This window comes from Pipistrellus kuhlii, unplaced genomic scaffold (assembly GCF_014108245.1).
Source record: "Pipistrellus kuhlii isolate mPipKuh1 unplaced genomic scaffold, mPipKuh1.p scaffold_m20_p_8, whole genome shotgun sequence".
Lineage (NCBI taxonomy): Eukaryota > Metazoa > Chordata > Mammalia > Chiroptera > Vespertilionidae > Pipistrellus > Pipistrellus kuhlii.
The window spans coordinates 45,031,571-45,059,462 of NW_023425584.1; the positions used below are offsets into that span (position 1 = coordinate 45,031,571).

At 37.2% G+C, this 27,892-nt stretch overlaps 1 protein-coding gene across 4 annotated transcripts in view; it reads right to left on the reverse strand.

The window, feature by feature from the left end:
• Window positions 1-5,060: 5,060 nt before the first annotated feature.
• INPP4B (inositol polyphosphate-4-phosphatase type II B) overlaps window positions 5,061-27,892 on the reverse strand; it is a 560,042-nt gene continuing 537,210 nt past the window's right edge. For 3 of the 4 annotated variants that reach the window (XM_045576850.1, XM_036423483.2, XM_036423489.2), the window contains one exon: window positions 5,281-6,654. In XM_045576850.1, coding sequence (XP_045432806.1) covers window positions 6,480-6,654 — 175 coding nt within the window. In that variant the 3' untranslated portion in view covers window positions 5,281-6,479. Of the gene's footprint in view, window positions 5,242-5,280; window positions 6,655-27,892 lie in introns of those variants that run through there. The other variant, XM_045576851.1, reaches the window with a different exon arrangement.

The following is a 27,892-nucleotide window of genomic DNA, read 5'->3' on the forward strand; positions in this document are numbered from 1 at the left end:
AGTAGCCAGATATGATTTGCTTCTTTGACATCAGAAATGCTTTAGGCTTTCTCTTACTTGGCTAGAAATAAAAATCCAAATTCCCACATCTTACCTCTGTACCTAATTGGTTTGCAATATTATATCTAAAACATTAATTTTATTTTCCTGTTCCGAAAGATAGTTTTTGCTAAAGGGAGTATCTGTTTGGAAAGTTCTGATTTAAAACCACCAAAAAAAAAGTTATATGTTGGAACTTTTTATTATGTGGCAATGAAACCTAAATATGGGGCTGAGGGAGAAGCATAGACTTTGAAGATTATAGGTGGGCTAAATGAACACGAATTCACACTAGAATTTTCAATCCATTCTGAGCAAATCATTCTCTTCAGTAGTGTATAATTTGTAAAGCCTCCAGCTCTTAAGGACAATGTAGGTTCAATAAGTTTGCTTCCCTTGGAATTGCTGATCACAGCTTGTCTCAGATCAGTTTCTTAAATCTATGATAAAAGTTAATAGATTTCCTACGGGGTTACACAAGGCGCCCTGAATATAGAACTTAACAATTGATATACCATCCTATTTGGAAATCAAACACCTAAAACATCTGTGGTGACTTAGCATCATGCCAGAGTTAAATCAGCAGTTTGGGTTTCAGTTGAGCGGTGTTTATTAGAATCTGGGCACAGTAATGTGCCACTATTTTTTCCTGATTTTAGCAAATGCTAAAATTATAAACTTAAAAATTGGTGCGGAAGCACATTTTCACTGATACTCTAATTAGGCTAGCCTTTCCCTGAATTTAGCCTGCAGTTCTTCTTGCTCACACTGAGGCTACATTGCCAAGATTTCCCTTGCCAAACACTATAGAGGGATATGTTTTAAACACACTTCCCTGATGAAACATTTTAATTATGAATAAAATATAAATGTCAAATGTTACTGAGACCCCAATCATTGTCTTCAGAGGGGTTAAAAACTAAAACAAAATTGCAGCCATCTGAAGATGAATGATTGCATTTAATATCATTTTAATAATGTTATCCTGTTTCCAATTATTCATTTTCCAGAGAAAAAGGGATGGTGGCATTCAGTTGTGTGCCAGTATATTTTTAACATCGGATTTCAAGGAACCAAAGGCCATGATTTGTACCCTTTGGAGATTTCTTTGGGGTAAATACTCCCACTGTGGTCAATTTCAAGCTCCTGATGTGATGTTATGGAACATGGAGCCAGGAGGAGGTGCACAGTAGATCTCTATGATACTGTATAGCATTTCAACTACAGGTACAATTGACCTAGCCTCAAGAGTAGAGATAAATTGAAAATTATCTAATAATAGGGTAATATGCAAATTGGCCAGGATACCATTACAGTAACAACTGATCAGCAAGCTGGGTGGAGCCTTGCAGCATGGGGGACAGAGGTGGGGCTGCGGCAGAGGCCTCTCTTTCTCCAGACACCTGCCTAACCTGGCACAGGCATGTGGGTCAGAGGCCTCGACTGCAGCCCTGTCCCCCTGGGTCCTCAGGCCTTTGCCATGGCCTGGGGTCTGCAGGTCTCCCCCAGCTCTGGCCTACCTCTTTGTGGCAATCCATCGAGGAGCCCTGGATGAGTGGGTGGGGCCTACCTCTTTGGGGCAATGGATCGTGGGGCCCCCACATGGTGATAGGGCACAGGCCAAGCTGAGGGCTTCCCGGGGCTCCCCCATCATGCCCCAAGTGAACAAATTTTGTGCACCGGGCCACTAGTAATAAAATAATTAGGAAGTGGTAGTTTTGACTATTACTTTGTTTATAATAAAATTTATTTCATTTTTAAATAATTTAATATTTAACAATGGTTGTTTTTAACAGCTAACATAAAATTCCTGAAAATTTAATGATCCACTGTCATGAGTCAGCACAAGCCAGTTCCAGCACAACCACTGGGGCAGCCTCCTCTGAGCACATGCCAAACTTACATAGGAAGGGGTTTAATCTGCCTGGGAAGAAAATTACCAGTCTACAAATCTTTTTCTTTTCCATCTTGAGTCTTATTTTATGCAAAATGTCATTTGAATTGAGGGAAAGAAAGGAAGTATCCTCCATGCAGGTGCTAGCTTTTCAAGACTTCACAGTTACCCTGAGAAAGTAAGCACTGGCAGTTAGTCATGTGGCATAGTGCTGCAACTGGGCATTTGGTCATTTCAGTATAATTTGTCAGCTGCATCAAAGAATCAAGCATTCTGATTCACCAGACACCCAGACTGACCAAAATATTTATATCAAAGGATTTGGCAGACTCTAGAAACACTCATGGCAATTTTTACAAGAACCAAAGAACCACATGAGAAACAAATGAGTGGGTTCCCTTAAGGGTGGGGCTGAATCAAAACAATACTTCAAACTTTTATGATCAACTGCTCTGTGGAACACTTCCAGGCCCTGGATCTTTTGTCACTAGATCAACATAATCGGGATTTTTACCTTCCCTTGTTTTTAACTATGTTTTCTGTAGGACTTTGTCAATAGTGAATAAGAAATTGATATCTAAATTTGATTATATTATAGGGGAAATATTTCTGAGCAAAATTTTATCTTGTTTGAAAATTTCATTTTCTTGGTTCATTTTCTGGCTTGACATGATCTCTTGGTTCATTTTCTAGCTTGACATGATCTCCTAAAATCAGCCTGCTACTATATTCATCTTTAAGTGAAAATGTAGATAGAAAAGGATGACTGAGGCTATGTCTGTACAAAGGAGATTTTAAACCTTTTTGTTTAACCTTGGCTCTTTGATTTAGAAAATCTTAATAATTTAAGAAATAATGAAGTTGTTTTTGAAGGATACTTGGGATATATATTAGAAAAGGGACAATATTGTTGTTGGTATGAAACATGATTTTCCTTGATAAAATCCATGTTTAAAAGTATGTACAAATATTGGCTTCCTGTAGGGAAATTCAGATGACTATGTTAATAATAAACAAAAACTCATCTGCATTTGTAGTACAGTAACTTCTACACTTTGAAACATCTATATTATTACTTATTATAAAAGGAGAAAATACTTGAAATGTTCCCTCCCCCCCCCCCCAAAAAAACCCAAAAACCAAAAAACAAACCCTATTGTAGTTACATATGTTTACCATACTTGAGTCAAGAGTTTTCATTTTTACAAATGCAAATAAAAATTCTTGTTATAAGAGTATTTATAGGATGATAAGTCAGTCTCTTAAACTACCACTACTACTACTACTGAAGGAGGATTCAAAGAAACCTCTCTTCTAAACTTTTACTTTACATCCAATGGGACAATGAAAATAACCACAAACCCTACCATTTTCAAATGAAACTGAGTAAGTCAAAGATTATATGTAATCCCTGAAATAGAGAATAAGGTATAAGAAAATAACACTAAGATAAGTTTATCCATGAATGGATCCACAGCACACAGCCTCTTTTTATTAAAAAGGCTGTAAGTAGTTTGACAACCGCCTTATATATGACGCCCAGAGCCATTAGTTAAAATGATAGATCTATAATTCTAGTATTAAAAAGCCCCAAAGAATGTTCTAAAATTTTTTTATTAATTTGAAAAACCTAGGAGCCTAGAGATCTGTTTCGAATCCTTATTTCAATTAGTGTCTTGGTCAAGGAGCTATCACATTAGCTATGAAAACCCCACAATATCATCAATGAATGTGGTCCTAACTAAGAGATGTCTATGTAACAAGCCTGTGGCATTTCTGAAGGTGATTTATGCTATCAATGTCATGCTCCTCTGATGAAAAAGGAAAAATAATAAATTCTTAAAATTTAAAGAAAATAGGTTTCATTTATTCAGAGTGTTGCAATCTACATTTTAATTCCACTAATAGATGTCAATTTCTATTTAACTAACTAGAATTCACTTATAGTTTTCATGAGTATTTGGCATGGCAATTTGGAGAAGAGATAAGCCACAGGGAAGGACTGTAAGAAGAGATTGTAATCATGGTTCTAAAATTATCTAGCTGAGTGATTGGGGGTATATCTTTCCTGTGCTTTAATTTACCCATTTATGAAGGTGTTATACAAAATGATCTCTAAAGCAGATTCTAATTTAAATTTTAGACAATTTATGGTGTTATTTTACTGAGTAAGACCAAATTTGAAATTCAGGTTAACAGAAGTAATTTCTTTGGTTTATCAATAAGTCATAGTTGTATACATGTTAGAAGATTTATTTACATATATTATTCTATGCAAGGCAATGCATACTTACACCATCTATATTCTGCACCAAAATGACCACTGGAAAACATCTCAGAAATATTTTCTTGAGTGTCATGAACTTGACCACATAAAGTTCAGGCCAATGGGAATTTTCACTTTGGACATCAACAGGCTGACCAACTTTAGTTTCTTTTCAGTTTCTGTTTCTTGTGGTATTTTGCCCATAATCTGATTAAACTTCCTCTCGTGCCACTTTTACAACAGGGCCGTAAAAACCCAAGCCAGAACTTTGAAAAGATACCATGCTTTTGGAAAGTATTTTCACTGCTTTACTAACACTGTCCATCCACCTGTTTAGGAGGAATAGTCGCATCTCGGCTGGGTGACAAAGTACAAGGTACAGGCATACCTGTAAATTGTTCTGCGACCAGGATCATGAGTTAACGCTACCTAATTTTAAATCACTAAAAAAGTATTTTTTAAACCTCTGAAATGGGCTCTCAGAGTATGTGTGAGAAAACCTGGGTCATTTCACAAAGTCCCTCTCCCTTTCACACTCTCCTGGCTTCATTTTGGAGGGACAGCACTGCTCTCTGAGTCACCGCTAGTCCCCCATGGCACCTGTTATCTCAGAATGTCTTTCATTAAATACTCCATGAATGAAATGCACACGTTCTGAGCTGATCTCAATCAGCAAGAGTCAACACACAGAAGCTTGGAACTAGGAAAGACAATATTATTTAAGATTTCTAAAAAACTAATTTCTTTCAGAGTAATAGGCGGATAACTGATTCAAGTAATTCCTAGACTTGGGCAAACATCCCTGATGATCGCCCTCCACAAATTCACGAGAATAGAAGAAAAATGAAAAAGTAGAGAGCATCCAACTGAAGCGTATTTGTGTTCCTGTTTATTTACATGTTGGAAAACTTAGGTGTCAGCTTTTCCATAAGTCCCCTCTGGAGGTCTGTAGTACTTGGGGAAAGCCATCAGCTGTAGCATGTTGAAAGCATACTTTCTGCATTTGATATTCTTCAGTACATTCTCTATGCGGCATCCTTCTCTGGTAAAAGGGGAAAAAGTACAACTTCATGAAACAGAATAAATAAATATGCTTTATTTGTTCAATGCAGAGTTGCAGCAACAGTCCAAGTAAAAATAACAAAGATTCAACTCTACATTTGTTTTTTGTTCGTTTTTCACAAATGATGATACATCTTACAAAATTAAATCCTAGGCCAGGCCCAATACCATTATTGCCCTCAGAAAAGAGATGATTCAAGTCTCTTTGCTCTTAACAGGTATTTAAGGTTTAATAAACTCTTTAAATATAATTTGCTCCACAATACAGCTTCACTCTAATCTCATAAATATATCTGCCTTTTTAATAACTCTTCCACAAATTAATTTCTTTAAAACACATTAAAATCTATATGTAGCCCTAAGGATACAGGTTCTAGGAATAAGGCATTTAATTGATTAAGTCTGGCCCTATAGATTTTTAAAGGAAAGTTCAATCTCTATTTTACTTCATTATTTTAACTGTGCAATGACGAGAAAAAAATGGCTTCTGGAACAGCCTGGTCCGAGTCTCCACTTTATAGAGGAGAAGTGCTATGCACAGACAGTACAGTCACAGGTGCGGAAACGGGGCATCAAGACACAGACAAGACCTTGTTAAAAAGAATCGGAAAGTACTCTCCAAGCCACATCAACCCAAACCATAGTTACAAACAGGTTAATTTCATTACAAAACAGAAATAGCCATTCTCTTCATAGGGTTACTTGACAGAAGGGGGTTAATGGCAGCAAAGAAATGACAAAACGAACAGGTTAAGAAACCAAACAGAAGGTTCTGCCAGCTGACAGCAATGGTTTTAGCACAGTGGAAATAACATCTGGAACCTCCCACATGTCTAGGACTTGTCTCAGAGTTTCAGTGTGTTGTGCAAATTCAGTCTTAATTTCTTTGATACGTTTAACGGGAAGAGGAACAGGAGGTGTAGACCTTCAAGCTTTCAGGATTCTGTTCTTTGTCTTATTCCAAAGACAGTAATTTAAAAATTCTTCTTGGGCGAGTGAACAGAGGGAAACACTTCTCCATGAACAAAAGAGCAAAATAATTCACTTAATGCATAGTACTTCTTTTAGATTTTAGGAAAAAACAACAACAAAGGAAACACAATTCAAACATCTGTTTTAAATTCTCTGGATCTTAAAATGTAGAAATATTACAGCATTGTTCCCATAATTTAAAGTCCATTATAATTTGTAGAAAAGGAAGGAACACAACAGTAAAAGTTATTGGTATTTGGCTAATAATAATGCGAGACTTAAAATAAGCCACACGACTAGCAGGTGTGAGCTGACAAGCAGCAAGGCGACAGGATAGAAGTGTCGAGAAGTTGGCTTGTTATCAGATAGACAGCCTGTTTCAGGATCATCGGATTCATTCAGGGCTCCCTGGGTTTGTCTGCTGTTAAACAGGGAGGGGGTATAAGGGGAGGAAAGAAAATAGAATAGCATTCACACAGTAAAGAAACTCAACCTTAAACATCCTGAAGTAGAACACATTATCTTATACAATAAAGCTTCAGATGGAAGTTTTATGCTAAAGAGCCCTAAATACACCCTGCATATTTTTTTCTCACTGACAAATGTATTTCTCATTGACAAATGTTATTACAAAAGGAGATTTCTTTTGCTTTTGGTGCAAGAGAGGAGGGAGAGACACTCGGATGATATTTCACATGGTGTGAATCTGAATGTGCAAGGAAGAAGCAAATAAGCATAATAGCAGCAATAAACAAAACTCCATGAATAAAACTAAAACATGGATCAGCCCATATGAATAGTCTGATAAGTACCTCTTTGGCAAATGAAAGAGAAACAGTATGTAGTGAAGCAAAAGAATGTGTCTGACACATTTAAGCACACTCTCTGCTGATCTCGTACCTGTTTAATGTATTTAACATTATAAAAAAGATTTATAGAAATGGGTTGGTATTTAAAATGAATGAAATATCTGACATGTCATCCTCGGCAGCCGTAAGATTAGTTTAACAAAACCTGACTCAGCGTACTTCTTACCCCTTCAGCTCGTAAATTTCACGGTCTCCTGCTCATCTTACTTAAAGATCTATCTTCTATGGACTCCAAAGCTTAAAAGAGATCCATCTTTGCAGAGTGACACCTTAAACAATAAAATATTCTACATTTCCAGGTTGTGTATTTCCTGTGTAAGTAAAAATGGGCACTTATAATTGGCTTAAAAGCAGCTACAATTATGGCAAATAAAAAGTATCCTAGCTGGTGTAGCTCAGTGGTTGGAGCATCAGGCTAGGAACCAAAGGGTTGTAGTTCGATTCCTGGTCAAGGATGTGTATCTGGGTTGCAGAATCAATTTCCATCCCTGACCCTGTCCCCTGTTAGGGTGTGTGTAGGAGGCAACTGATTAATGTGTCTCTCACATCAATGCTTCTCTTCCCCCTTGTGTCCCCCGCACCCGCCGCTTCCTTCCCTTCCAGTTTTTCTCTCTAAAAAATAAAATAAAATAAAATAAAAAAATAAAAAATAAAAATCAATGGGGAAAAATATTCTGTGTTGTGGATTAAAAAAATAAAAAAATAAAAAAATAAAATATGCCATACTGATATATGTTGAAAATAAAAATTCTTCTCTATGGCATATTTCATCAGTACTCAAGAGTATTCCGAATTTCAATCATGCTCAGTTGTCATGGTTTGAGCTCCATCAGCTCCTCCATGGTTGAAGGCAGGAGATGGGTATTGGGTCAGTCTTATGGAAAGTGCCACGCAAAGCTAACTTATCAACAAGCCCCAGAGCTCCTGGTACCCTATTTCAACCAGGCGTAGCCCCTGCAAACTCCCTACACAGACATTGTGAGCAGGTGTCGACCACCTTAGTGACCGAACTTGGACAAACAGTAGGGATCATTTTCAAACCGTAGTTTAATACACCAGTCAGTCAAAGGGAGGGTTATTTTAGACTTGCATAATTTCTGTTGTCAATGGTATGTACACAAGGCACTTGGTTACTTGTTGAGCTTTCTGCTCCTCATTAGGTAGAGAATATGCAGTAAGTTTTAAGGTATGTTTACCTTCGAATGTGACTAAGGAAAGCTTCCTTGTCCAATGTTATTTTTTTATAAATAAAAAAGGAGGCTTGAGATCCTTACATTGCTCATCCCAGAGAAATATTTTATCCTTTTGTTCAGCAAATTGTTAACCAATGTGTATCTCATTCTTTTACAATGTCTAGTTTTCATACACCCCATAAAGAATATAATGTATCAGGAGAGTAACACACATAGAGGCAGTTGTGATAGCCATGGTCCATGAGACCACCTGGCTTCAAGCTTGACCAGTCGCCTGCTAGCTACACTTTTTAAGTAGGGCACATTTTTAAACACTTAATGTCTCAATTTCCTCATCTTTCAATGATGTTAATAATAATAATACCTACTTCACAGAGCTGCTGTGAAGTGTTGTAAGTCACATTTACACACTTAGAACAGAGCTTGGCATATAGTAAGCTTTCAATAGTGCTTACGATTGTTAAATAATTTGTAAATCAAGAAATACACACACCTTTCCAGCTAATAGGGATATGTAATCAAACAAGGCTGCGAGTCACTGTTGCAGCCCACTGGTGTTCAACTGCAGACATGCCACGGGGGTGGTGTTGGAGGTGCAGAGGGCCAAACAGAGCAGTTGGCTTTCACTGATATTACTTGATTGTGCCTCTGCAAAATAATTTGTGTGTGTGCGACCGCAGTAGCCACATCTGGGCAAACAATAATCATAGTTATTTCAAACATACCACAGAGCAATCTGAATTAGTTTAAGACCCCTAGCCAACCATGCTGTGGTCTGGTTGAAAAGAATAGTTGGAAATAAGTGGTCTAATTCATGTTTGAACAATCCTGGGAACTACTGGGGGAAAAAACAAAAACACTTTTCAAAGAAGTCTATTCTATACACTGAGAGTGGTGGAGGGTGTTTGGTCATAAAATGTGTTGGCCATTGGGGGAAGATGGGATAAAAGGCTGAGGGAGACTGTGTAGGTGACATTTAGGTCTCCTTGCACATTTTAGATGCACAAAGTAAACAGAAAAGCTCTGAAGTAATGCTTGCCCTTTTTTCTACCCTCAGTTCCAGCACATACAGCTACAAAACTTGAGCAAATACTTAATCTTTTTCCGTACAATTTCTCCTTATGCACAGGAACAATGAGATTGTTAAAAGAATTAAGGGAATACATTCAAAAACCTTAACATTGGAGACTATTATACTACTGTATTTTTCGGACCATAAGACGCACTTTTTTCCCCCCAGAAGTGGGGGGGAAAAGTCCCTGCGTCTTATGGTCCAAATATAGCCTACACATATACTTTTAAAAAAAGTTTTTTTACTTGCCCGGCTCTGTGTGGTCTCTGTGTGCTTGCCCGGCTCTGTGTGCTTGCTGCAGCCATTGTCCATTCCTCCGTGCCCTGAGTGTCTGCCCCGCTCTGTAAACCCCGAGTGGTAGAGGAGTTCCCATGTATGGTAGTCAGCCTCCATGCCCTCGCTGCAGCCATATCTCCATGTCAGCCCAGGTGCGGTGTACGGTAACTGCGTAATCCAAACCGTAATCATCGCCTGTACCCCTTGCTGGCCCGTACTCCGTGCCCGGAAGAATGCCGCGTCTATTCCCCCAATCATTCCTCTCCGCCCTCTGTTGCTGTGCTTGACTACTGGGGAGGCGTACTGTAGATCTCCGCCCACCAGTAAACTCCGCCCTCCGCTGGATGCCCTGATTGATAACGCCGCTACGTCAGAATTTCTCTTCATACTATTATACCGGTAACTGTCAAAATGTTTGTACTGCAACAAACTTCATACCGGTATATTGTATGCAGAGACTTTCTGTGATACCAAACCAATAACATTTACCATAATGTAAAACACTCTCCAGCCTCTTCTCTCACCACTACAATGTGTAGATACCCATAAACTATGCAAAGAAAGCATAGAAAGTCTCTGCATGATTTATGGGTTTACACATTGTAGTGGTAACACTGAACTTTTTGTTTCAGAATCTTTTTTTCTTCATTTCCCTTCTCTAAAAACTGGTGCGTCTTATGGTCCGGTGTGTCTTATGGTCCGAAAAATACGGTAATTGAAATAAAACAGTCAGAGAAAGATAGGTATCATAATCTCACTTATATGTGGAATCTAATGAACACAATAAACTGACGAACAAAATAGATCCAGAGACAGAAAGCATGGAACAGAATAACAAATCTCAGAGGGAAGAGAGGAGGTGGAAGGAGATCAAACAAAGAGCATATGCATACCCCATGGACACAGACAATAGTGTGGTGAAGTTATGAGGGGAGGTTGGGAGCAAGGTGGAGGAGGTCAGTGGGGTGAAAAAGAGGGACATCTGTAATGCTGTCAACAATAAAGATAAACTTTAAAAAAGCTTAGCACAGTTCCAGATATAAAACAAGGCCTGGATAAATGTTAGTTATTGTCATTACTGTTATCACCAATCTCATCCTCACTAACACTCCCTCCTGTCTGGTTTTAAGTTGAAGGTGATCTGTAATTAATCTTAACAACCTTGTTAAAAACTTGGTTCCTCTACAATGTTCCCTGTTAGGAGAGAAGTACTAACTCCTATCTGTCTATCTATCTCTCTGTCTGTCTATCTATCTATCTATCTATCTATCTATCTATCTATCTATCTATCAATCATCTATCTACCTATTATGTATGTATGTATGCATGTATGTATCCAATTATGTACTTATCACCTATTTATCATGGTTGCAAATGTTAGATTTTGATTACAAATGTAGGTTAAATATTAACCACAATCTTTCAATATAGTACTGTAGAAATAATCTTTCTAATAATCACACATAGCTAGGTAGAGTGGATACAAGTGGTCTTGCCGCTGCTGTTTCCTTGCTTCCTGCTAAGAATAGCACAAATAATAATTTCTTTGTGGGCACAAGTTAATTTTTCTAAGTTATTCAGATATAGGTTTCAAGTGTACAACTCAATAAAATGTCACCCGCACACTGTATTGTGTGCCCATTTCCCAAGCAAAGTCTCCATTCCCGCCCCCCACTCCCCAACCCTCTTTGCCTATCTCTGATTACCCTCCATCCTCCTTTCTCTCTGGCTATCACCACACTGTTGTCTGTATCTATGTGTTATATATATTTTCTTGCTTAACCCTTTTACCTTTTCATTTAGTCCCCACTCACCCCCCCTCCTCTCTGACAATTTAGAAGCACTCTGCAAGCGCAAACTGCAAAGGATGTGTTAAGAGGCAACATCTGTAATTTCCTCACTGGGAAGTGATGACCAATAAAGTAATCAGTGGTACCCTGCAAGGTTCCATGACAATCATGTCACTAGTTGCAGCCATCACTGACTGTGGCTCTCCATGGAGGCAAACCACAGTGTTGTCTTCACTGAAAATGTGACATAATCAGACATTTAAGGGCCGTTACTGAATCTGCAGGAGAGAAAATGATTTTTTTTTAAAAAAAATCAAATGACCTGTCAAAGCAATCACTTAAAATAGAAACAAGTAAAAGGACATGTCTCACTTTTAAACACATCACTGCCTACACAAGGAGACGTTTCCTTAAATAAAACACAATGTGTGTGACTTGATATTTGCTTATTCCCTCTCTCTTCTGTCAGTGACGGCTGCTGCATCCTGGAGGGCACAAGTTTCCATTGCGGGTATCCTCTGAAATCTTTCTGACCATTGCAAACAAAAGTCAGAATCCTCCTATCTCCCCAGGCTGGTTAATTCGTTAACAGTTTTGTCATTTTGTTATTTTTATTCCTTAAACCACTATCAAGCTCCTCCAAAGGAAAATTACCAGTTAAAACTGAATAGACAATGGGACACTACTCAGCCATATGAAAAGATGAACTACTGCCATTTGCGCCAACATAGATGGATCTTGAGAGTATTATGCTAAGTAAAATAAATCAGATGGAGAAAGGGCAAGAACCATATGATTTCACTCATAGGTGGAATAGGAAGCGCAAAGCAATAAACAAACAAGAAACCTCATAGATACAGACAACAGAAGGGTGGTTACTAGAGGAGAGGGGGGGGGGAGTGTGAAATAGATTAAACAGGACAAATGGGGTCAAATACATGATGATAGAAAGATACTAGACTTTGGATGTTGAGCACACAATGGAATATACGGATGATGTATTATAGAATTATGTACCTAAAATACATATAATCTCATTAACCAATGTCACCCCAATCAATTTAATTATAGAAACTGAGTAGAAAAATCTTTTCTTTTGATCAAAAAGCTCATTTCCTTCCATGTTAAAATGAGACCATTTCACATTTAATTACACCAAGTTTGAAGCTATGGAGATACCATCTTGAAATTATGAGCCACGGTTTTAGAATTAATATCTTCCAGAGCTTTATTGGACCTACATTCATCTGCTGAATTGACCTTAATAGAGTATCATTTTCAGGCCATGGACAGCTGGACTGTGTCAGTTTTTAAACTGGCAGATCTGTGTAACAATGCATATAATTTACCTCTGTATCAGTAAGAGCTTTAGGAGTGGTACAGAAACCACAGAATCATAGATTCTCAGATTTAAAAGTGACTTTAAAAAATCTTCACGTGACTTAAACATTTTCTAGATGAGGAAATAAATCAAAGGGCCTCACATATGCTTCTGCAACAGCAAATTGCAAGGAAAGGATGATGAGAAGGTGGTTTCCCTGTTTTACAATCTGATTATATCATAGTCTGGTGAGATAAAGGGAGGAAGACTATTTGTTTTCAGTTTAGATTAAGGTCCATGAAATTCAATGACCGAAAATACTCATAGATGACAAATTATCTACCAAATCTTTAAATTTTTTTGATTTGTAATTAAAATATTAAAAGTAGACTTCTGGAACTTAAAAAAAAACAAAAAACACCTGTGCAACTATTTAAATACAGGGAAAATTTTCATAAAAGCATATCAAATGTGGCACAATTTCTGGACACCAAGAAGCAAGACTGGCCTTTGTGGCCACTGGATCGCTAGACACATTTAAAATGCCTTCTTTGTTCTAACTGGAGTATGGAATCTTAATTCAAAATATATTGGGTAAACCACAAAAAAAGTCCCCTAGGTTATGAAATTACTTGAAACGCATTCGACCATGTCACTGCTTTGAGTGTCCGGGTAACATAATGTTTCTAATAATCCTGTACAAATTGGTTATATAAGAAAGCAGCATTAAGCAAAACATACACTCAGAGGAATGGTGGGTCCTACCACAGGACACTGCACACATGTCATTCAGAGGGGGGGCCTCCTGTGAACTAGTGGGTACCAGCCATGGTAACCAGGAAGATGGTAATGAACTTGGGAACTTGACATAGCCAAAAAGACTGATGACAATGAGAATGAGAAGAATTCTATTGACTTGGAGAAGAGGAAAATTTAGGGTTAGATGGTTGTTGGTTTCAATAGTCAAAGGTTCTGTAGTTTAAAGTCTGGGGTACCCTGAAAGGCAATGGCAATGCTTGAAGTAAAGAAAGAGATCTACTCTGTGACTTGAACTATTGATTTGATAGATACTTTATAGACATTATCTAATTCATTCCTTATAAAAAGTCAAACTGGTTGGTGGTATTATCACCACAGGCTCAAAAGGGTTGCAAAACTTGCTCACAGGACAGATAAGAGATTTTTATCTCTAGTTGTCTAATGGAAAAAACACATTCCTTTGACTTTACTGAATTGGGATCCTCTAATCACAGGTTTCACTCTAGGTCTCAGAAATAGCCAGGTGTGATTTCTTGCCAGTTGTTAGATTAGACTAAGCTCTCCAAAGCTACTTTTATCTCTACCTTTCTGTGGTCCTTTGATTCTATCACAACATAGCTGCAGTACTCTGGAGATGCATATTTTTTTCTACTAATAGGACAGGTGACATTTCAGTAAGAAATAATTGGGGAAAAGTGCCAAAATCAAAGAACACAAAGCATGTTGACATTGTATTGGATCTCTCAAGTTGTTATTGCTCACTCTTAGCTATTTCATATTCTAGTTTAGAATTAAAAAAACAAATGCCTGACCTATTTGATGTTCCAATTTAATTTCTCTTTGGTATCATGTTTTGTCCTCTGCTTCCTATGTCACTCTTTTAGTTTTATAAAATACCTGAAAAAATGGACATATTTTCTAGTCAGAAAAAGCAAGGCTCCAGGAATAATACTCTGATATAGCACATTTTACTACGAAGAGGAAGAAAGTACAAATGCCCAGAAAACAACTCTAGAAAATATAGGAAAGTGTCTTGGTCTCAAATCTAGATGTGTTTTATAAAATTAAAAAAAAAATGAAGAGACATATGAGATGAAAGTATAATTGGTTTATTCAAATCATTATCATAGAACTGATTCCAGTTTTGATCTTTGGATTTTAAAAAGGAGAATATTTAGATAAGGTCCAGAAATAAATATCATAAATTATTAAAGAACTGAAGAAGAAAGCTTATGAGAAAGTGTTTAAGGTTAATTTTGTCTGGGTACTGGAAGGCTAATATGTGATCACTGCATTTAAGTGTAGGTAAGACAGTAGTAAAATAATTCTTGAGATATTAATTTGTGTGTTTTTCTCTCATATATTTTAGGCTGTCGTATAAAGCATGTGCCCCAATGGGTTTAGCAAGGCTGAAAGCAAGACTTGCCTGAAATAAATAGATTTGTCCTTTAATCTCATGAATGAGAAAATGTGAGGTATCTATTGAGGGGGAAAGGATCTTTGAGGGCTAACAGGGAGAGGGAAAAGGAAGGAAAGGATAAAGAAGTTCTGAGTGGTGCTAGTGAGGGAGTAAGGGCTATGAGATGCATCCCGGGAGATTGGCACTAAATCACTTACGATTCCCAAAGATTAAAACCCAAAGATTCCCTTATCTTGGATACAATGCAATGAAGGGGCTTAAAGGTGCCATAATGAATAGAAAATGGGCACATCAGTGGCTGGTGACTGATACAGATAAGAAGCCTTCTAGAAGTTTCAGTGCAAGATAAGGGTGCGGCAAGAGAAGAGATCAAAAACACTAGACTGACTTGCGCGGCTGGATGGGAGCTGAAATGTGGACTGAAAACTGTTTATAGAAAAATGTTAACAAGAATCAAAACAAAACCCCAAAATATTACATCTTACATACTCTAGTTAGTGGACAGGTAAATAGGCCAATTCTACCAAAAGGTAAGTATGTAGATTTAGAAATACACCAGCAACTCATTTTCTATTTCCCACACAGTGTAATTAGCTTTTCTTTGTACAGGATCTCCAGATGACTTCATTTTAATTGCTTCAAAGTGGCAGTCGGAAAGGAGAAAGGAGACTAGTCAGGAAAACATTCTGTATCTGTCACTAAAGTACTTAAAATATAAACAGCCATTGTCCCAGTGCTCTTGTTGTCACTCTCAGGAGTGTGAGATCGCCTTTATCCCCCAGCTAAGAGGAAATTAATATGCAGAAATAAGACTTCCGATTCTGTTCTTGCTACAGAGGACAGAGAATGATGAGGCATGTCCATCGCCAACGGGCTCCCTGGGTAAGTAAGGACGTGGCAGAGCCTGACTGACTCAGGGGCCAGCTCTTAAGCTCTCCAATAAAAACAGAAATCCACATGGACCCATGAATGGTAGCCTGTGCTATTCTGAAAGCAGCCTGGGGATTGAGGCTAAAACTCGATCAGAAACAAGGCTACAACTTTGGATTCATGTAATAGGGAAGAAAATCAGCTCAACTACCTATTATTCAGTTGTCTCAACTTCTTCCCTTGAAAAGGGGAGAATGTCAATATCCATCCAACAGGATTGTTGTGAAATTATGTAAAAGCGTGTACCACCTTCTCAATAGTAAAATAAATAAATAAATAGGTCGATAAGGAACCCTTTTAAATCTCAGTTCTAGTGCAGACACTGGGTACCTTGACCCCAGTGCAGCTACTCAGCTCTAGCTCTTTCTTCTCTTGCTCGCTCTAATGTTAAGGTGCCTATGGTTTAGGACAGAACACTTTATCCTCCTCTAGTACATATGCTTTCTCTGGGCAATTTCAACTAGTTCTGAGACTTTCCTATCATTTTATGCTGATGCATCTTAAGTTTCTCTCTCTAGTTGAGGCCGCTTCTTTGAATTGCAGACACATACGTTGCATCTTCACTTGGATGCCTTACGGGCAGACACTGAGATAGTGAAGGGTGGCCAAACATGCCACAGCACAATATGCCACATTGAAATAAGGATTATTTTGAGCTAAAGGCACTTGAAAAGCAGCAGATACAAGAGGGTGCTCTGACCTCCGCTTTCCTCCCTAAGAGGAAGAGATTAAAATCCATGTAAAAGATGCCCTTCCTGTATCAGGAGGGAGGAAACATTCTTATCACCAGGGACAGGGAGTCGAGAGAATTCTATAACAGACTCTGTTAAAATAACTCATCATCCTTTAGCTCCTTTCCTCTTCCCATATATATTTTAGCTCCTTTTTCATAATTGCCTCTCTTTGTTCAGCCTAGTATAAAAGCCTTTAGGTTTTGACACTTTCAGAGTTTTCATTATCTTACAAATTTTTCCATGTACATGTAAAATGTGTATGCTTTTTTTCCTGTTAATCTTGTCTTGTGTCGATTTAATTCTCAAGCCCAGCTGGAGACCCTAACAGGGCAGAGGACAAGTTTGAGCTCCCATACAGTTTCAAGGTCAGGTCTTAACCCGAGTCGACCGCCTCTGCCACCTTTCCTCCCTTCATTCTCATCACAGGAAAGGACAACGCCCCTCTCCTCCCCCCCCCCCCCCCCACACACACACACTCTCACACAGTCATGTTAAGCATTTCCTTTCTCCTCTTCTGCATGTTTGCACCCCACATCCATCCATCAGCCAGTCAGTCCACTTGGCAGCATCTCCAATGCCACCATCTGACTGTGACCCACCTTCATCTTGCTCTTCAACTAAGAGAAGCAGTATTCCTGCCCTCACTAATCCTGACCCTCTATTGAGTTTCAGTCAATCCTAAGACATCCATTCAGACACATGTCAATGCAGCCAAGACACATTCTAAAACCATTTCCATTTCCCCAAGAGCTTCTATGGAGTGAAAATCCAGCTGTGCCCAGCTGCCCACAGGGAGCCATGCTGCCAAAATAGCAGTGGTGCTTCTCCATCTGCAGGGAGGTGGAAATATCTAACACTGCTCAGCAGCCAAAGCTCCCGAACTTCAGCTACATCTTCTTGCTTCACAATCCCCCAGGTTTTCAATGCCTTCCCTCCACGGCCATTTCTGTGATATCACAGAAAGCTAGATGAATACCGCCAACCTTTACAGAGATGGAATCCTGCTTTGGGCCTTTTTGTTGTTGTATCTGAGGTGTATAGTGCTGAGTATGAAGCAGCTCAACAACAGATACCACCATTCCTGGTATTGTACATTCTCAAACGTTCAGTTCAACCCACTCCTTCAATAGGACCCTCCTAGTGAATCAATTTAGAGTTTTTGCTTTTAGAGCTGGTAAGAGTTTCATCATTTGCTTAACAAGAATAGGGTTTCTTTATTTTCTCCACTTTCGAATCTCTTCCCATTCCCATTTCCCAATTCTCTACTTAATTCCATCATCCCAGGCAAATAGTATGATGTTACAATTTCTGTTATCTACTTCTGGAAGGAAAGCATTCTGAAAGTCCTAGGAGAAAAGATGCATTTATGGATATTAGAGCTTAGATTTGGATACAAGTGCATGGCTAAAAACAACAATAACTACACAACCATGAAACACAGACTTTACAATATGAAGTACACCAAGGAGGAATAACTCCAGGGTGACATTCAAAGTGCTTTACATATATTATCACTAATCTCTGCTACCGGAAAGGTGTCTTAGAAAAAGATTCTGTGATGGTCAATGAAGACTAAATAGCATTTAAATGGCCAGAAATGGGATGGTATTGGAGGATGGGAGGTAAATAACATGGAAAGAATGGAACATGAAAGTACCAGATGCATTTGGAAATGACCCAGTCTGCTGTGGTTATGATAATGGGCAGCAAGGGAAATTAAATTTTAGGATACTTTCTTTTTTTGTTGCTTACATATATTAGATATTTTCTAAAATGAACATATATTTTTCAATAAGAAATTCAACCATATTGTTTAAAAATGAGACAGAACTATGTTGCAAATGTTCATGTTTGATGGTACAAAAACTATTCCAAAAAACTATCACAAGTGTAATTAGCTATGTGCTGTAGCTAAGCACTCAAATGCAAGAGGTAGGATGGTTTGAGCCAGGACTGTAACAGGAAAGGAATAAACTAGAGACAGAGACCAATTAGGAGGTTATTATAATAATCAAGGGGGGAAAGTGATGAAGGATTGAACTTGGAAGGGGAGGGTGAGGAAATTACAGATTTTAAAACAGATGTACTCTTAGAGTATATGTTAAGAGTTTAAATAGAAGATCACAGAGAAAAAACAGTAAAAAATGATGTTCAGGTTTTAGGGGAAATGCATTCTATTTAAGAATGCTATGTTTTCTGCAAGACTTTAGTTAGAGATGCATAATAGATAGGTCTAGACAGACTGTATGTCACAGTTCTATAGTCTAAATTTGTAAGTTTCCTGCAAAATGTGGGCTAATCAAATGAAATCATCCATGTAAAGTGAATATAATGAGTAGAGATGAGAGGGAGAGCAAACTAGGGAATGCCTGCATTTGTAAGGCCAGTGAGGAAGGAAGCAGACATAGACAGTGATAGAAAACAGTCACAAATTCAAAGAGGGAAGGTGTTAACTAAAGTGACAAATGCTGCAGCAGCAGGAAGGAGGCTGCAAAGTAAATAAATGTCACTGGATTTGATCATGAGACTTGCAGCCTCTGACTTTCAGGAGGATTTTGGAAACAGAAATTAGTTTACAAGCAACTGATGAATGAGTGACAATGCCTGGGAGGCAGCATCCTATTCTATTTTAACTACCACGTCCAGAGACTGGACCAGGAAAGGAAGAAGAAAGACAGCACAGAGCCTCAAAGAGTGAGCAGGATTGACTGAAACTGTTTTAGGATAGTAAGGTAAGCTTGCTTGGAGGCACAGAGGAAAGAAGAAATGGGGGAAATTCAAGAATATGGGTTGGTTGGCCATCTTAACTGTTTTCAGGGGTAAATATGTTAAGACTAGCTATAAAAACAGGGAGGTTTTACTGTTTGTCAGAAAGTCCTTATGAAGTGGGAATCCACTAACCTCAAAGCATCCCTGACACATTTGAACATTGAACTAAAGATAAAGGTGTTTAGCTGTTGGGATGTAGGGAATGTGGGAAAGTAAACTAATAAGAAGCTTAATATCTTTGCATTTTGTTACACAATAGTAACTTTTTTGCAATATATTCTCAGTGGTTTAATAAGAAAAAAAGCCAAGATTGAATTTCTGTCTCCACTAATGTTACAATAAATTAGGACATCTATGTTGCTGCTAGTGAGTTTGGAGCAGCATCTTTGCATATAATTTTGAAGCCCAATGTCATGTAGATCCCAAGAGTTTATACTTTATATTTAATACAGATTTCAAAACAGTATACATGTCTTCTGAATGGATTCTTTTTTCGTATGGTAGTTTGGATTGAAGCCTTCCAATGATCATATCAACATAAACATTACTAATTATAAGCACTTTATCAACACAAATGACTATGCTAGATTTCATTTTTCTGTTTCCTTTTAAGTTTCTAATACAGCCAATGACCTTAATTATCTGACACTAGATTTTGTGTCCAACATACTGGTACCATTCCTGATCATGGTCACTGGGAACACTTTACAACTGGCTTCCCAGAAGTAACTACTTGGGGTGAATCAATGATTTTATAAGATGCCCAGTTGTTTTCTTCTGATGAGATAGATACTTCCTCTTATTTTTCTGTTTAATGCTGAATATTTTCTTTCCTTTGTAAAAATTGGTACTGTCCTAATATAAGTAATATGTCAATTGATTATGGATCTTAATTAATTTTCCTTTTCAAACTGCACTTTTCAGCCCCTCTACAGATATAACCTACATCTCCTTGAAAATAATAATTCTCAAGATATCTGTGATGAAGGAAGTTGGGAAAATACTAGGTTAAAAAATCAAACAAGAGTTTTTTATTTACTTATTTATTCAAGGAACATTTTTACCTTCTTGTGCCTTGAATAGTCCAAATTGACTATAGTCTAAAGGTGATAAGAAAGAAGAGGGACGATGATGTAGGAAAAACTGATTGATCCTGAAATGACAGAGGATCCAAAATTTCAAACTAAAGAATTTTATTGGTGGGAAGTGGCATGATCACTGTTGAACTGTAGAGGTGGGGGAGACACCTTGGCAGGAATGAATAAAGTACAGTGCAAGGTAATGTACCAGAGAAAAGAGAACTATTAAGAGACTATAGCAGTGGGCTAGGTGAAAAGTAATAAAGGTCTGTAATAAAGCAACAGAAAACAGCAATGAATGAGAGAGCATATATGAAAGATGAGGAATCAGAGTGAATTGACATCTTAGAGAAAATTTAAGAATTAAAGACAGAGGTAGCAATTATATATTGTAAGAGAAAAGAGTATTCTATCTTAAATTCATTTTATCCTCTCTGTCCCATTTTGTAATTACACTGATGGAGACAATCAGACTGAGTCTAACAGAGCCATCATTTCTGACACTTGCAACAACTTTCTGCAATAATTCTTGAAATGGCTGCATTGTTTGCCAAACAATGGCTATCAAGGTAAATATGAAATATCACTCAGAGCCAATTTTGGTAATTGCTTAGAATTAACTTTTTCGATTAAAAAAATAAGTTGGTAGTTTCATTCTAGTAAAACCAAGAGAATTCTAAGGGTACCCCCATTTCTTTTTCTGTCCATTTGGTTTGTGCTTTGTTGCACAGTCAACAGTCACATTCTGTACAATCGACTCTTTAGTACTACATAAATACACAGAACTTACTTTTCTTCCATTTTGGCTACTTTTAAATTGCTTAAAGCTTTTCTTCAATTCAGATGGTTGGAGCTAGAAGAGACCCCCTAGAGATCACCAGGGCCAACCCCTTCATTTTTCAGATGAGAAAGCTGAGGCCTCCAGAGGAGGACCAGGATCTCATTAGCAGCCCAGCAGTGTAGAGCTGGGACTGTGTGCAGAACAATTAGATTAATGATATTCTTCTGCTCCCACACAATGAAACAATCTTCCCTAGCCCCATCCCTTACAGAGAGGAAGGAGTCCCTTTCTCACTCCTCAGCATCCTGTATCCTCTCATTATACATCATGAAGATAATTCTTGTGGGAAAACGCTCCTGGGGATTTAGGAGGGAGCTGAGCTAGAGACCACACATATGTGACTCATTATGATCTCTCTGCTTCCTATGGCATTGGTTCTTCTTCTTCTTCTTTTTTTTTCTAGACAATTAGGGTATGAAATTGGCCTTTCTGAACCTTCCACTGTGGCTGATGCTGCTCCAACTTACAAACTACAGATAATACAAGGAAGGAAAAAAATTAATGAATGGGTTCATATGACATTCATAAAGCATTAACTAGGCTCACAGCAAATTCATGATAAAAGTTACCACTACTGAGTACTATTGGTTTGAGTTACTCTTGTATATTGATAGTGGAAATTCCAAGGCACTACTCAGTGTTGGAGAATATGCACATATATCATAAACTCCATATGCTTTCATTATTTCATCTAGCAATCAGATATCTGAGAATATACCTGAACATACATATACCTCCAACAATAAAAAAATGCAGAAAGTCAATCATTACAGCATTATCTGCAATTGCAAAATACTGGCAAATATATCAAGTGTCCAAATCCTGGTGATTAGTTTATTTCACAATTTCTGATCACTTCACCCTCATGATCTTTAACTTTCATATCACGACTGGGAGGTAAGTACAAGGATCCACTTGGCAAATGGGAAAGCTCAGAGATATTCGGTTGAATCTCCAAACTTACCAGGGTAATAAGAGATAGAGATGCAACTTGAATCTGGTTCCTTCTGAGTCCTAAGTCTGTGCTTTTAAGCTCAGTGTTACACTATCATTTTCTACATTCTGCATTGTGTGAGAAGTTATGTAGATATAGTATCTGCACATGCACATAAGACGACAACTCAACATGCTTAGAATACTTAGAGAAAAAAATGCAGCATCACCATAAATAAAATGAATTTAAGGAGTTCTCAGTATGGGTTTAGGCTTAGACTTTCCACACACCCCAGTTTGTTCCAGTTTATGCCCCAGCAGGATTTAGGTGGAGCACATCTAGTTAAAAGGGTATAGTATAATAAAGGAAATAAAAAGAAAGAAGACAGAAGCACAGATTTGCAGTGTTTGCCTCTGGGTGAGTATTTATGTGACAGAATGGTAAAGAATGAGGGGGAGAATAAAACAGAGAATGCATGGTGAGACAAAGAGGTGAGGAGGAGATTAAATGACATTTTACAATCATAGGATTGATTCTAAGTGATATACTGAGTTTTAGAAAAATTAGTTTGAAAATACCATACAAGTAGGTTGAAGAAGAGAGATTGGAAACAGCAAAGACAGTGCGGAGAATACTGAAGTAATCAATGTGTGAAGTAAGTACCATAGGATGGTAAAGACAAATTGCCAAAGTCAAAAGACACATTAAGGGGAAGAAAAGGCAGACTTTCAGTCTACAGACAAGTAATTGAGATCTGCATGATTATTTATGATCACATGGGCTCCAATGTTTAGATGCCATCATTGTGGGCAGTGAGAGAACAACAGAAGTTGGCTTAGTGCACTCAGGAAGCTTTGTAGCTAAGGGATGGAAGCCAAAAGTTTTTATGCTTGTTAAACAAAAGTGATGGGAGAATTGGATCATATACCACAGAAAATACAGGCAAACTGAACTGTTGTCACATCAGCAAAACAATATCATGTCACAGTAAATGACTCAAATTTTGTTGGTTTTGTTCTGTGTCATTTGTACATTGGGTTCGGCTTTATAGTTTTACTAGAGGCCTGGTGCACAAATCTGTGCACTGGTGGGATCCCTTGGCCTGGCCTGTGGGGATCAGGCCAAAACCCACAGCCCGACACCCCCAAGGAGTCTGGATTTCAAGAGGGCTCAATCCTTCCCCCCTTCCCTCTTAAATTCATCAGTCTGTTCCATGTTTCCATGCTTGAGCATTAAGTATCTGCCCCCTGGTGGTCAGTGAGCATATATATATATATATATATATATATATATATATATATATATATATATACACACACACACACATACATACATGAGCTAGAGGCATAGGAAGTTTATGCCTGGTTTTATGTTTGGGTATATATAAGTAGCATCATATTAAAAATAGTTTATGTTAGAAAAGAAGGTATGCAATGATTGTTTCTCTTAAAGAAGTCAACACATGGCTCAAGTTTGAGAAATAGTCATCAATACAAATAATATTGCATTTTACATCCTGGCTTTGACAAATAGGTAGTTATTGGCCACATGCAACTTAACAGTTTAAGTGGACTGATGCACTAGAAATAAAATGGCAAAGGGAAGGAAGAAAATATAGATTAAAATGTAACAGGAGCAGTTGAGACCACATCAAGAAGTATACACCATGTATGACCAATTATGGAGAAATACCATAGAATGAAGAAATACAAGTAATAAAACTAACAGTATAGGATTTGATTGATATTTAGTACTAATAGCTACACTTGGCTAAAATATAAGCTTGTAGTTATGTGGTGAACTTTAAATATATATTTCTTTCCAGAAAGATGAATATAGCAATAGGCAGGGATTTATTTTCTGGCCAGATTAATAAAAGACAACTTTCGAGATACATTAAAAGAAAAATTATTAATAAAAATTACACACAATGTAGATGTAATCTCTAACTATCCAAAATCACAGATTAATTAACAAATGGTCCAAGGATTGCATCTATGGATGTAAAGAGTTGGATTTAGACTCTTAGTCAGGTGGTGTTGTTGAGCTCCAAAACTTCATGTTTCCAATATTTACTTTCATTCCTTTTTCTAAATAAAAATAAATAATTCATTGAAAATCATCTGCCAAGAAATTTGTTATGGGATCACAAAGAACTGACTTTGTATAAAGAAGATTCCAAAGTTAATCTAATAGTCCTCTAAGATATTCTTATATACATACTAGAGGCCTGGTACATGAAATCCATGCACTCAAGGTTGGGAGGAAATGTGCTCCTCAGCCAAGCCTGCACCCTCTCCAATCTGGGACTCCTTGGGGGATGTTTGACAGCCAGTTTAGGCCCAATCCTTGGGGCAGCCATCTTGTGTGTTGGAGTGATGGTCAATTTGCATATTACCGCTTTATTAGATAAATTACTTGCTATTGAAGAAAAATTAATAAGAAGTCAACAGCTGATTATAATAAATACCAAAATATTAATTATTAACCTATAGTTTCCTATAATTATTTAAATTAGTAGGGAGTTTTTTAAAAAGAAAACTCCAACTAGATCACATAATGAATCATATAAAAAGAGCCTATATCTATCTTTATAGAGCACAGTGCCTATGTACTAGACAGTCAGGCAATTCTAGATTTGAATGTGGCTTTGACTCTTGCTACCTGTGTTACTTTGGCAAGCTACATCATTTTGCTAAGTAATCACTTCTGTTATTTTAAAAATGGGGATGATAATAATATTGTTATATATAAGTTGATAGGAAAGTTAAATAAACAAACAGGCATGCACCATATAGTATGTTTAGCATCCCAGCCCTATATCAAGTACTCAATAAGTGGTTAGTATAATTATTAGTGTCATTACAAATGTCATTACCTTTATTTATTGAATAAATGACAATGAAATAATCTACAAGACCTCTGTACCGATGGTTGATTAATTTTGAAAAACATATAATGTAACATAGAATTATCTCTGTGAAAGTCATAGTCCACTATAATGATTTCAAGGAAAAAGTATTTAGTTATTATTTCCAATAATACTTTGTTCTTATAATTTATATATATATGAATAATGCATATTACATTACTCCCTCTAAACTTTACAAATCCAAATTTGATGGGCAGTAGAACAGAGTTTGATCTTTTTAGCTAAAAAATGAGTAACTTATAGAATACTGCTTGCTTGCTTTTATAATTACACATTATGAAATTTATTTCTCTTATATTTCTATTCCATGTCTTATTTAATAATATGTATAACAAAAGAAATCAGTCACTGAACCTTATAATTTATCTTGGTCTATCTGAAATAATCATTTAACTTTGATAATGTTTTGCTATAATACTCTCACACTTGATCTTAGCCAAAAGGCCGAGAAGCGATAATACTCTCAATAAAAATTATTAGGATATATTGGAATTTTTGTTCAAATATTTACACTCTGAATAATTATAAGTATTTAATTTCTTATAATTGAGATAATGATAGAGAGGTTCATGCAACCTAAATTATTAAAATGCTTAATAATTTCTAAAGAGAAATGATGTTGCTTTTGCATTAAACTAGCTTATTTATTCTCTAGTTATAACTTAAAATTTCTTCTTTCAGAGATTGCTACCTATACTTAAGCATAACCCATGTTCTTCTGATAATCTACACTAATAAAAGAGAAAGATGTAAATTGACCGTATCTCTGTGATGCCCACAGCCAATCAGGGGTGAGTATGCAAATTAACCCAATGAAGATGGTGGGTTAATTTGCATACATAGTCACACAGTGGCTGGGGATTGGGTGCTTGCATCATTACCATGGCAACTATGCAGGCATTTTGCACTGCCCCAGCTGCTCTGGACCTCTGGGCAGCATGGAAAGGTGGAAAGGTGGCTCCGGGCCAGAGCAAAGGCTGAGCCGGCAGCCAGGGTAAAGAAGGCCCCTTCTGCACAAATCTTCGTGCATCCGGCATCTAGTAGTTTATAAACGAGAGCAATTGCACATACCTATAAATTAAAAGAAATACATGTGCTTCTTTCTCTTTTCTCCACTGCTCCATAAACAGACGCATACTCACAAAATAAAATTATTTCTCTGAAAAATTCTAGTTTAAAATACATTGAATACTTTCATTAAACCTTCTTTTGAACGTAAGACCTTTATTTTACCTACTGCCCAAATGTTTTCATGCTTAAATTATCTAGTTTCCTAAGACACAATTTCTCAAATGGGATTCGATAAGGTATTGGTGGATGAGTGGTGCTGGGTGCACAAAAGTCCAGCTTCTTTTTGGTGGAATTTTTCCAAGGCTAGTTTATAAAGGTGTTAGGAGCTTTTGGGAGCTGGTAACACACAATGTCTTGTACTTGGATGGTTTGTCAGGTGTTCACTTTATAATTATTTGTTGAAATGTACAGTTATATTTTATTCACTTTAATATTACTATTCATACCCTAACATTATACACTGAGATATTTGGAGGGAATCTGGTGAGAAATGGTAATGCTTAATCTAAGACAGACACTATGTGGATGCTGACATTCTGTGTTATTAACAGGAAGAACAGCTGTGTGCTGCTGGATGCTAGTGATGTTGGTGCCAACGCTGGTATTTTATCAGGAAAAGTGAAAGATCCTGTCTCCTGTTCTTTGTCTCACTGGCAGGCCACCACATCTTTACACAAAGAAAGTTAAAATCATACCATAGTCATGGTCAAGCTTATAAAAAAATGCTTTAGATAAGCTTTGAGTGATTAATTCAGAATTAATCTGAGTCCCTCAAATTATCTCTAAGTAATCATGGAAGTAATAACCTAGATCTTGTGGAAGGACAGTGAGTTACTAATATCCAACCTTTCTACCAGAGAGCAAGAATGTTATAAGAACCCAAGTTCAAATATTTCTTGTGTTGATTTTTACCAGTCACATAGCCTCCAGCAACCATTCTCTCATTCCTTTAAAGTTTAACTTATTCCTATTTGAATGCTGGGTCTACAAAATATAGCAGTAGATACAATCATTTATTCATGTCCATGGAGTACAAGTTGGTACTTTAATAGTGAAATAATAAATGATGCCTCGAATAAAATGAATGTGTCTTCCGAAAAGCCTAATGGTTTTAGGAAGTTATATGGACACTGGAGACATCTGTTCTTTTTCTTAGAAATATTTTATCATCCTAATCAACTTATCTCGTAATGTATTTAGTTATATATTATTACACATTATCAATCTTTGCCTTTATTTTCTTCAGATAACATTGCTGACCTTTTTTATGTATTAATTTAGGAGCTTCTTGTGGAAATGTTGCTCTATGGGTCATTTTAAAAAATCCTTTGATCATCCTATGTGCTGCCTGTCATCCTCTATTATGCATAAAGTAAAGTACAACAAAACCTAGCTGACTTCCCTGTGCTCAAGGTAACCGTATGCTGAGTTATAATACTCTGTTGTCTATGTTCCCATAGAAGTGAATGCCTTCCGAGTAACAGCTGGAAACACCACTATTGCATCTGAATGCTTTTACATGCATGTATGAAATAATCACTGCTGCAAGTTCAAGTTCTTTACAGCCTCATTTCAAGTTCCAGCTGGGAATTAAACTCAAATGGAGACTAAAATGGGTTTTGTTATCCCTACTGTGCTGCTTAGAGGAAGATGGTGCGTGATGTGAGAA